The sequence below is a fragment of the Macrosteles quadrilineatus genome, unplaced genomic scaffold, assembly GCF_028750875.1.
Source record: "Macrosteles quadrilineatus isolate MER2022 unplaced genomic scaffold, UCM_ALF_1.0 Scaffold_6__1_contigs__length_79288215, whole genome shotgun sequence".
Lineage (NCBI taxonomy): Eukaryota > Metazoa > Arthropoda > Insecta > Hemiptera > Cicadellidae > Macrosteles > Macrosteles quadrilineatus.
In genome coordinates, this window is record NW_026542599.1 from 31,812,948 (window position 1) to 31,824,923 (window position 11,976).

At 31.5% G+C, this 11,976-nt stretch overlaps 1 protein-coding gene across 2 annotated transcripts; it reads left to right on the plus strand.

The window, feature by feature from the left end:
• Positions 1-1,618: 1,618 nt before the first annotated feature.
• LOC128996630 (uncharacterized) lies at positions 1,619-5,457 on the plus strand. Of its 2 annotated transcripts, XM_054422036.1 has the most exons (3): positions 1,619-4,395; positions 4,769-4,861; positions 5,013-5,457. In XM_054422036.1, the coding sequence occupies exons 1-3, from the start codon at positions 1,743-1,745 to the stop codon at positions 5,306-5,308; spliced, it is 3,042 nt and encodes a 1,013-aa protein (XP_054278011.1). In that variant the 5' UTR covers positions 1,619-1,742; the 3' UTR covers positions 5,309-5,457. The 2 variants fall into 2 exon arrangements, with proteins under 2 accessions (XP_054278011.1, XP_054278012.1); XM_054422037.1 differs by lacking the exon at positions 4,769-4,861.
• The last annotated feature ends 6,519 nt before the right edge of the window (positions 5,458-11,976 follow it).

An 11,976-nucleotide genomic window follows, 5' to 3' on the forward strand; every position in this document is an offset into this window, starting at 1 on the left:
TGTTTCTCCTTTTTTATTTGCATATTTAACATTGCTCATGACCAATGAAGTGGTTGACTGTGACTCATAGTAGTAGCCTTGAGGACTTTCCTTCCTCACAACCACAAGTTACCATTTCAGCATCCGAAAAGGGATTGCATCAAGGATAATTCGATGCAAGCATTTAAAATATTTTACTAATAAAACAGTAATTAGATTCGATTACAGTTTTTTTTAGAAAATTAAGATTATAATTGTGTAGGGCCTATTTTTTTTATCTCTTCAATGATCAACTATTTAAATGTAGTGGCATCAAAAATAAAAATGACATACGACACGAATTGTTAATTTGTTTACCTTAATGTAGCTGTAGATGTAATGTAACAGTTGGACTCATTGAGGTTAGGTAAGCATAACAAGGTTCACCAAGCTAAGCCACTAACAGTTAGAGTATTAGAGTGATTTTTTTTTAATTTTAATTTTGTTGTCCCTGGCCTTTTTACAATAGATAAACTATTCTAGGACTATTCATGAGTATTGTATCAAAATATAAATATCTAGGGCAATCTAGTAGCAATATAATATTACATATTTCAATTAAGATAGTATTTTTTTCATAATTTCGAAATTAAAAAAGTCACGCCCGTCCTTTGTCCCTAGACCTAAAACTTTAACTTTAAAGCTCTACCAAACCGTTTACGATTTTAATTTCTAACTAAATGGACTTGTTTAGAAACGATCAACTATTTTAGTTCACAATAACTTAAAATATATATTTTTTAAGTTTTTAATTTACCGTTCACTTGGTAAAATAAACCTGTCCCTGGGAAGTATTGTCACTACCGTCCGTGCAAATTAAGGCATTTCAGCTTACGATATTGGCAACCCTGTGGCCATGTTTCCAGTTGTGAGATGTGTACTGTTGTTGTAGTGGGTCTGTGTTTCTGCACAAGGATTTTACTTTTATTTCCATGAGAAATAATCTGTTTACTAAGGTAAGTGTGTAATTTATAATTCATAGGTGTCACAGAACGTCCACAATGTTTAGCTCATTTAAACTAGCTGTAAATATTATGTCTGATGTACTTTTGTTTGCTTGTATAATGGACAGGTTAGAAATAGAATTCTAGCCGGCAAAGCCAGTTCTACCACTCACGGGGAGCAAAATTTCCCTAAATGTCACTACCGTCCATGTCACGCCCGTCCATGATTCTGTCCTGCCCGTCCATACTCTTTATTAAAACGCCTGGACGGTAGTGACTGAAATTTATGAAAGTTAACACATTTATAATCCCTTATATAATTATATATTTTTAATTATAAATATGTTTACTGGCACTTAGGTCTTATGATATGAATCAAAAAGGAGTTTTGTGTAATAATAAAAAAAATAAATAAACATTTTTACGGCGTTTCTTTGGCCAATTTCAAACTAGATAATGGCTTCATATTTGGCGATGTAATTGCATTTTTCATGGTTTACTAATGGGTTTTAGCGTTCTAAATACGGAAAAAAAACAGCAAAGTGCATTTAGGCCTATTTCCCACCAAGTGTGTAATGTTAAAATACAATTAACTCATATATTAATTAATGTTTATTTCCATAACATTTTCCACCCTTAAACAATTTATAAATTACTTGGTATGGGTTTAAAATTAACTATCATTGTATTCAAAATTGTTTCTACATTTTCTAAAAATGTATTTAAACAAGTTTTTTTTAACTATGTATTAAAACTAGGCAGATTTTTTTTCTTTTTAGAATGGAGGGAGTTACTGAAGATGAATTTAGAGAAAGGCTTAAAAACATGAAAGAAGAAGGATTGAAAAGAACTGCTGAAAGGGAAAAGGCCAGAAAGGCAGAGTTACTTCAATTGGCTACTAAAAGAAAAGAGCAACGTGTCAGTTTGGAGAAAAAAAGGATTATGTTAGAAAAAGAAAGTAAGGAAATTGAGGAGCTAAGACAAAAGTTAAATGAAGATTTCCGAAAATTGAAGGAAGAGAAGATAAAATTAGCAGCTGAAAAAGAAAAACTTAATATGAATAAAAAGGAAAGTAATGTTGTTGATGTTGGAAAAAACCCAACAAAAAAAGAAGTTTACGTTGAACATATGCAAAGTACTTCCAAACGACAAGCAATGATTGGTAGTTCTAAGAAGAATAAAACCAAAAAGAAGAAAACTCCTACACTTAACTTAAAACAAATTGAGGAATTACGTAAAAAGGACAGAGATAGAAAGAGAGCTGAACGAGAGAAAATTAAGAATGATCCTGAAAGATACCTTGAGTACCGTTTGAGAGAAAAACTTAGAAATGATCGAAGAAAAGAAAGTGGACAAATAAAGCCTATTTCAAAAATGGATAGAAGAAGTGCAAATGCTCAAAGAAAGCAGTGGAGAGAGAGACAGCGAAGACATAGATTACGACTGAACAGAGAGAAAGCACTTGATACCCCCCCTAGCTCACCTGAAAACCAGGTTGTTATAGCAAAACCACGTGAATCCAGGCAAAGTGTTTCAGGAATGAAGACTATACAGAAAAATAGATACAAGGAAAAGAAGCATATCCAAGAGTTAATGACACAACAAAAGAAAAGAGAACAGCAAATTAATATGTGGAAAAAGAGGTTTTTTAGAGAAAAGGCAAAGAACGCAGCATCTCCTTCCCCAAAAAAGTTGGCCAGTCAAATTGTAAAAAAGGGTCCAAAAGAGGTTTGCCGCCAGCTAATTTACGGATGTGCTCTTCAAAAACAGTTAAAGAAGAACAGTGAAACATGTACAACCAGAAAAGAAAAAAGAGAAATTTCAAAGTTTGTCAGTGGTCCGGTGATTAAAAAAGCTGGCTTGATGAAAAGATTGTCAATTGACAGCGTTTCTATTCACCTACAACGTAGGTATGCAGTCAAACGAGATATTACTGACCAGAAATCTCGTGTAGGAAGAATACAAAAAATCAGAGGCCTCGTAATTAAATATTTTCTTGATGACGAAAACTCTGTACAAGCTCCAGGAAAGTCACAATGTATTACACGCAAGAAAGTAAAAAAGCAAAAGCGCTTCTTGTTGGATTCAGTACGAAATCTTCATAAGAACTTTGTTTCTAAGACTGGGATTAAGATAAGCTATTCCTCTTTTAATATGTTGAAACCTTTTTGGGTTGTTGCGCCAAAAGAGAATGACAGAGATACTTGCAAGTGTGTAAAACATGCTAACTTTGACCTAATGATAAGACCTCTGGCAAGAAATCATATTCTAAAAGTAAAGAGTACAAAAGAAGTTTTAAAAAATATAGCTTGTTCTGTAGAATCGAAGGATTGCATGTATGGTACCTGTGATAAATGCAAATCCAAATCAATTAAAGACAGTGCCATGGATTTAACAAATGTAAATGTTGAAGACGAGATAACTTACTGCAAGTGGGTTAGGAAAAAAGTTGACAAGATTAAAAAAGGAAAACCAAAGAATGAATCAACTATAAGAGAAAATGATGCCGGTAACGTTAGTGAAAATAAGAATGTGACACAGTGCACGATTGTGGTAAAAGAGAAAAAAAGGTGTAAGATAAGATACCTGATTGACCAATTAAACAGCTACCTACCTCAGTTCTGTATTCATGTATACAATGCGTACCATCAACGTGTATTCTTGAATGGAGCGAAAAAAGATCTCAAGACTAACGAAATCTTAATAGTTGTTGATTGGAGCGAAAATTATTTGTGCCGCTACGCTGAAGAAATCCAAAGTATGCATTTCGGAGGTTCTAGGTCACAGATTTCACTTCATACTGGGGTTTTGTATACTAAAGAATCGAAAGTGAAGGCTACTTCATTCTGCACCATATCCTCCTCCAAGTATCATGGCCCATCTGCCATTTGGTCGCATTTAGAGCCCATTTTAAATCTAATTAAAGACAAGTTTCCAAATGTAGACACACTTCACTTCTTTTCAGATGGTCCAACAGCGCAGTACCGCAACAAAGAAAATTTTTACTTAATGGCAAGGTTTGCTTACGATTTTAACTTCTGGAAAGTGTCCTGGAATTTAAGTGAAGCCGGTCACGGCAAAGGAACAGCTGACGCAATTGGAGGAGTTGTTAAAAGAACGGCTGATTCTATCCTTCTAAAGCAAACCGACATCATTGATGTGCATTCTTTTAAAGAAGCTGTTTCTTCTCTTGGAGTTTTGATTTACGTGGTAGATGAAACAAAAATATCAGCAACTGAAAAAGGGTTACCATCATGTCTTACAGCCATACCAAAGACAATGAAGATACATCAGATTACATGGGCTAGGACAAATCCTCAAACACTTGGAGTAAGGCTGTTATCATGCAAAGATTGTACTGGAAGCATAATTTGTTCCCACTTCCCAATTGACTCAGGGAAATTTGAAATGCCTAACAGCATTATTGCTGAACGTATCCTTTTCAATGCTTATTTTGTGCACCAGTACACCAGTATATTTGTACTATTTACTTAGAAAGTTTTTAAATCATATTTTATTTTAAAATCGAGTAATGGTTAATTAAATTGATTGATTTAATTTAAATCTAATGAATCAATAACAAATTGAAAAATTTATTTTTAATTTCAGTTTAATTAATATTTGTTTAATTAAAAATTTAATCAAGTTCAATTCAGATTAAATATTAATTAAATAACATAAAAGAAAATAAATTTCAAAAATTCAATTATTCAATCAATAAATTGATTAATTCAATTAATGAATTAATTTCAATTCATTAATTAATTGAAAAATGCTTTCACATATTTCCTTAACAGACCATACAGGAAAGACTTCCATTCCGAACAATATTCTTACCAATGATGTGACGGTGTTTCCCACCCCACTGCCAGTGTTCCAGGAAACTAATGATATGGATTGTATCCTTTTACAATAAAAAATGCACCATATAGTTTATTGCGTATTATTAGTAAATAACTTCTTAGTACAACTATTATTATGATTTATATCGTGACGCGAGGTAAAATCTTTGTCATAATTTCCTTTAAATTTCCTTTACTTCATCTTTAGCTACTACTGCGCCCAACACAACTGAAAATGTCCAGCCTGGAGACTGGGTTTCAGTGATATACGACAACACCTGGTACCCTGGAGTTGTGGAAGAAGTCACAGACCAAGACATGACAATCAACTTTATGAAACGTTCCGGAACTTTTTTCGTCTGGCCAACCAAGCTCGACAAACAAAGTGTCCCCCTAAATGGAATTTTGAGCACCTTAAATCCGCCCATAAAAGTTTCCTCAAGGCTGTTCAAAGTTGAAAACAGTGATGAAATCGATCAATTGTGTTCAATTTATGTTGATTAGTATCACATAAGTGTAGTGTTCATTATGAGCTTTATAAGCTCATGCTTTATAAGCATTCTTATAAATTACTGTAGAAGGAACTAAGAAAGTACTAAGAAAATAGGATGTTTCTTAAGTAACGAATGTTATTTTCTTACATTTAAACTTGTTTAGGTACCAATTTCCATAATTTTTTACTTTAAATAATATAAGTATTTTCTTTGTGTTTTTCCAATATTCATTGGACTCCAGTCTTATTATTACTCCCTTAAAACTATGTTAACCTCAATCACTTAATAAAAGGTATTAATTAAATTTAGATTTTCACTGTAATTGTATTATTTTGATTGAATTCCACCATTACAGAGTAAAACCTCACTCCCGTCCGTATCAGTCACACCCGTCCAGTTTGCATTATTTTTGTGTCACGCCTGTCCATACTTGTCACTCCCGTCCAGTATGTGTGAAATTTCATAAAATATTAAAATAAGAATGTAATTGACTTTTTAATGCTTCAAAACTAAGATATTAAGAAGCAGAACAACATAAAAAATGGTTTTCAATCATAAAGGGTACCTTTGGTTCACACCAACACATAAAAAACTGTTTTTCCCCTTATAATTATGTTTTTGTGCAATTTGTACCCCAAAAAAAATTATATTATGCTGTCACAACCTTATGTGATTTAAAAAAAAATAAAGTACCACCACTGAAACAAGTTTTATCCCTTACAACAACATTTAAACGACAGTTGATATATTTTTTATAGCATCAAAAGTCATGGACGGGTGTGACGCAATGTTGTGTCTTGTAACAAAAAAGTGCCAAAACTAAAATGAAACATTAGAAATTAAGCTTTAAAACGGTTTAGTAATGAAAATAGATACTCCAAGGTATTTAGTGAAATATAATACAATAAGAAATTCAAACTTTTATCCCTGCGAAACAAAACAACCAAAATTTTAAATTAAAAAAAAATCACTCATTAAAGCCACGAAATGCAGTGTCAAGAGAATCTCCACCTCAAACCTCACTAGAACTAATTAAATGTCTGTTGTGGTCTGAGGGGAACCGGCGCTGCTATAACATCTACAATGTCAAAACAGTGTTTTTGAAACTTAATTAATATGAATTAATTGTAATCTTTCGTGTCGTTTACGAATAGTATTATTTGCATGTTGTATCATGACTTGACTGCTATACAGTGCATATGTTTTGACTGCTATCCTCTGTAGTGTATTCCAACTTAGGTTGGGTGTTTGCGTATTGCTAGTTGTAATGTGTTAGTTAAGTTTCTTTTTTCACCTGAGGACGGAATCAGATTCCAGATCCCGAAACGTTGTGTATTGTCTTTTACAATCGTGATGGAAAATATCCGCAATAAACCTTTGAACAACGTTTACGAATAGTTGTTTGAAAATAAACAAGTGAAATCGGATTTGATACTCTGAAAAGTATTTTATTTATTTGTATTGTATGATGTTATATCAGTAGTTAATTATATTATCTATGTAACTACCATAAGACAGTGGAATACAAAGCTATATGATAAACGGAGATGTGATCAAAATGTGGCTTAAGATATAATCAGTTTAGGATCTATTTAATATATATATAGCAAACATCCTAAAGACTCTGTTCCATAATATCAGCAAATAAAACTTACTAGAAGAAAAAAAACACTTTATAAATAAAATATAACTTTTTTAATGTTTGTTAAAAGGATATTTTATGGATTGTCCCTAAACCTTTCACCGTAATCCACATTGAGTGACTTATTATTTTTTTATTCATATTTGTTACATATTCTAGAGGTTAAATACCTTTTTGTTGCCAACGTAATCCATTGGTCTAAAAATGTATTTAAACTCTAGAATATATTGTTAAAAAGTAATCCGGAAGACAAAACCACAAACATTATATTTTTAGATTAAGACAAATACTAAACTACATACACACATTAACCTAGCTATAAATGCAATGTTATATTTTAACACAGCCATAATCAACATTAAAAGCAAATATATTGCTTTACGGAAAAACCTAATAGCATATGTTTATAAATCTGAAATGTAAGTATTATTGATTTTTATAAAGATTTATAATAATTATCATAAATATTAATTTACATTTTATATGTTAATATTGTATGGTTTACAGTAAAGTATTTGGACACTTTTATGAACAGATGACCTTAATAATTTTAACAGATTTTGACATGTCATTAAAATAGTTTATCGTTAGTAAAAATTACTTAAAAAGTGGAACACAACCACTTTACTAGATTTTACAAAATTAAACAAAAACAACTCAGTTTATATAAATTGCAAAGTGGTACCTGAAGATAAAACCTTTCAGACGCAATCCTTTTATATGATAAAAGGAATTTCAGTAATGTGCTGAGGGAAATTTAGGTTTTTTTTATTTTCGTTGCATAATGTTACAAGTTGTTGAAAATCTCACTTTATTTCAGTAAGAACCTACATTGTTTTATAGGGAAAATGCTATTGCTGTCAACGGCACAGAAATACACCCGGAACCGAATTACGTTTTAATTTTGATGTTTCGAGATCCCAAAAACGATATTCGTTAAAATTGTTATATATGTATGTAATATATATGATATAACGACTTAAATCTCTTCTTTACTATCATAAACGTAAACTAGTAGAAACTTAGTTTTACGTACCTAATTGTGTGCCTATTCAGAAATTCTTAAGACCTATCGAATTTTAGGTTGTGATGCGCTTAAAGTTTGTGAAGGGCTTAAATGGTAGAGTAGCCTTCCAAGTGTTGCTAGTGGTTAGTGACATTATTATAAATTGGGTTCCTTTTGTCTTCTTATACCACATGAAAACTATCGAAATCCGGACAATATACTCTTTTGGACAATGTTTACACAACAGTTGTTAAAATCACAATGTGAGTTTCACAAATTGATCTACCAACAAACGGTTAAATATTGTTTGTCACTTTTTCATAGAATTCTGTTGTATTACTCACAATGTTACAGCTTTTAACAGCCACATCTGGGCTTCTGGCATGGTTTACAACTAAGTTTGGAATTATTGTTAAATAAATTAAGTTATTGGTATCGAAAACAATTTTTTCTTCATTTTCAAAATAAAAGAAAGTGGTATGTAAAATATTTCTTTTAGGGGGGTGGGGGAAAATTTCAAAACATTAAATTAGTAAGAAATTTAGGGTCATTAAAAAAATAATGTCTCAGTTAAGTTTTTTTTGTTTTTTTATTTGATTATTAGATCTATAGACATGGTGATTAATGTGCATGTATTTGGTTTAATTTCCTTTAAATCCAGCTATATAAAGAAATGTCAGCCTAACATAAAAGTACGAATAAATTGACTTGTTAATTAGGTTGACTTGTGAACGAAAAGTAAGTTTTTTACTGACATCGAAATAGAAGAGAAACACTAATTGGCAAAAGTGTCATAAAGTATCTTTGTTCGAGTTGAATCGTTGTTGGAAAACTTTCTAAGCTGATATCACCAGAGGTGCCAATATAAACTATTGTTTGTACTTTCCCGATTTCAGTCTATTTTACAGTGTCTTCTGTTTCGTTACTAAACTATAATACCACTCGTTTATTGCAATGTTTTTACATTATTGTTTACATAATATTTATTTCTTACTTGTCGTATAATGTGTTCAAAATGTTAACTATTCTGTTCTGCAAACTATTTATATAGTTTCTCAAAAAAATCTTTATAGTTTTAGCTATTTAACTTAATATTTCTAAGTAAAACACCACCCCATGTTTTTTAGTATTTTCAACAGGCCTATTTTTTATTTATTTAAGAAAGAAATATATTTTTAAGATGCTCTTAATTTTCATTACTAAGTATAATATAAACATTACTAGAGAACCCGTGCGGCTCAATGAGCCGCATAGTATGAAACATAACGCAGAGGAAAACGTTATGCTTAAATTCGAGTAATTCTAGTTAGGCCTACATCTTAGAGTTGTTTAAATACTTGTTAGAAACTAATTTTAAATATCTCTATTTGCGTCGTCAATATTCACCTGCATTATTTCTGCTCTCAGTTTTAACTGATAGCTTCTAATGAATGCTAAACGATCTGCTTCAATTCGAGCGACCATGTTGCAACAAAGATTTTCCAACATTGAGAATTGAAGAAAACTGTTGCCTAGACATCCCCCTAATCAAACGAGTTTTCTCCGTAGAGAATCCTGAACGTTCGGGTGATATCAACCATTTAATGTGCTCCATTTTTGACCCACAAACTCTGGGTTATCAACTGGAAAGCCGTAATCTGCTTTGAATACAGGCTAAAGCAGCAACACCATTGATAGTTTGTTAACGTATTTTAACGTGTTGTTTTTAGTCACAGTATATGCCCCGCATCAGAACGTCCTCACGTTGTTCAGTGGGGTTTCTCTTAATACCTGTCCCAAAGTTTTGAAAGTATGGATTCATTTGTCGAAATAGGTTGGATAACTTTTGTAGCTATAAGATTTGGATAGCAATTTTCATTTTCTCTTTTTGAACAGCGTATATTATTTGCCTCTCCTGAATCATAAAGATAAACTTGACTGTAACTACTCGATCGTTGAATACATAGGCTAAATACTAAGTCCTTCACTTATGTCTAATATTGCCACTAAAATTATTATGGTTTCTAATAAATGTTTTGAAATATCTCGATCCGTCAGTGGCATAGCATAAGTAAAATTTCTTGCATACATTCATTTGATATGACATTAGGCAAGTTTATTTTACAACCGTGACAACACGGCTTCGTATGTGCTTCGTATATTTTTTCACTTCCAAAGTAAGTCGCATAGCAGAACTGGCAAATATTATTCATCTCACCAAGTGCATGTGTATATGAATGTGTATCTGTTAGATCAGATATATCTTTCTCTACTCTCCTCATACGCATAAGATACCTTATTATTAATTGTCTCCTCCTCCCGTTTTCAATATTTCTTCTTTCAACTTGAGGCATTTTCCGTTCTTCCAACAAAACTAATTAACTGTTTAACTTTGTCTTAACCTACTGAATATTAAAACATTAATATTTACTTCCAAAAAGCTAATGTGTTTCTTTTTATAAACAGCTGTTTTTTGTTTTTAAATTTGTTCAATGTATTTCTTATGGGGAAAACCCGACCTTTGAGAGGGTCTCACGCCCTTAAGAATAGAAATTTTAAAGTTCTAAAACATTATTGCAAAACTACATATTGAGACGAATCTTTTGACACCTTAAACGTTGAAATTGGTCCACAAATAAGGGAGGAGTTGCGTTAACAAAATACGGCTTCACGTATTATATATATAGAATAGATAGATTTGCCATTTCCCTATGAAAAATTTACAAATATTTATACCATCAACAATTTCTTTTTAACTTTAACTATGAGATCTTTGTTCGCAAAATATACTATTAAAAAGTTATATTTTTATATAATTTTGAACTGTTATCAATAAATAGACCCATTGATGTAGTCAAATTGATGAATTTCATTTTATTAGTCAAACATTTAATTTGTTAATATTTGTCTACGCCAAAAACGTTTTTTTAGTTTGTGCGAGGAAATGTTCCGAAACCATGTCCATGTAACTATCTAATGTCGACATTTTATAACATTGTATTTTTTTATGCAATGACTAAAAATATTCAACAAGAATATCAAGCGGTAAAACTGTTATCTAAATTATGTCTTTGAAACCCTTTCCAAAAGTGCACATGAAATACGTTCTAATGCGATAATCCCAATGATGCCTGAAGTTGTATAGTAAAAGCCTGTACAAGTAAAAGCCCTCACTCACTAAATGATTCATCAATAATTACATGCAGTACAAGGCATTACACGCATTGCAGTGTATAACAAATTTAATTGGATATTTCTGATACTTTTTCGAAGATCATCTTAAGATTCTTTTTGAGGGGCTCCAAATTTTTTATTTACCCTAATTAATATGATTGTAATGCATAATTTAAGAAGAAAATTACAAACACAAAGGATGTAATTTACTATATAAGCTCTTAACATTAACCCAGAACGAAGTACCGCTGTATGAAATGGAGAAAGATTGGCCCTGCAGCGGTATATGAAACGGTTATTACTGCAGTTGGAGGTTATATTTTATCGAATCATGAAGTTTTTGGTGAGATGTAGTGAATATATATCACTTTAAGCTTTTGACTGATTTAATTTTAAATTTTAGTCAAAAACAAGTTTCATAATACCAATCAAAAAACTAAACACTTTGGATATTTTGTTTTATGTACCTAACAACATGATAACCATCGTGTGGTTACAAAAAGAACCAATTATTACAGTTGGTCCATATTTGCGTTTGTGCTTAGTCAACTGTATATTAAGTGATGTGTATTAAATAAGTATACAACACGAGATTAAAATATACGCATGTATATAATTCTAGACCAAAATTAAATTGTTGACCAAAATATTCATAAAACCTTTTAATTTCTCGCAGTAATAAAACCATGGCGCGTCCTAGAATGATAGTCTAATCAATGGTAAGATATTTAGTTTTGTAAGAGATGTATATATATAAATATATAACAAATAATGGTTAAACGCACCTCGTGAGACATGTAGTTTCGAATGTGCTACATATGTTTTGGTGGTCTTTTTAATATCTCTGCCATCGCCAGGCTAACAAAAGGATCCACTT

Excerpts from the sequence above, each read along its gene's own strand:
- LOC128996630 (XM_054422036.1), top strand. The coding sequence starts at position 1,743 with ATGGAGGGAGTTACTGAAGATGAATTTAGAGAAAGGCTTAAAAACATG. Across the intron at positions 4,396-4,768 it reads TAACAGCATTATTGCTGAAC|GAAAGACTTCCATTCCGAAC; the intron begins GTATCCTTTTCA and ends CAGACCATACAG. Across the intron at positions 4,862-5,012 it reads GGAAACTAATGATATGGATT|CTACTACTGCGCCCAACACA; the intron begins GTATCCTTTTAC and ends CTTCATCTTTAG.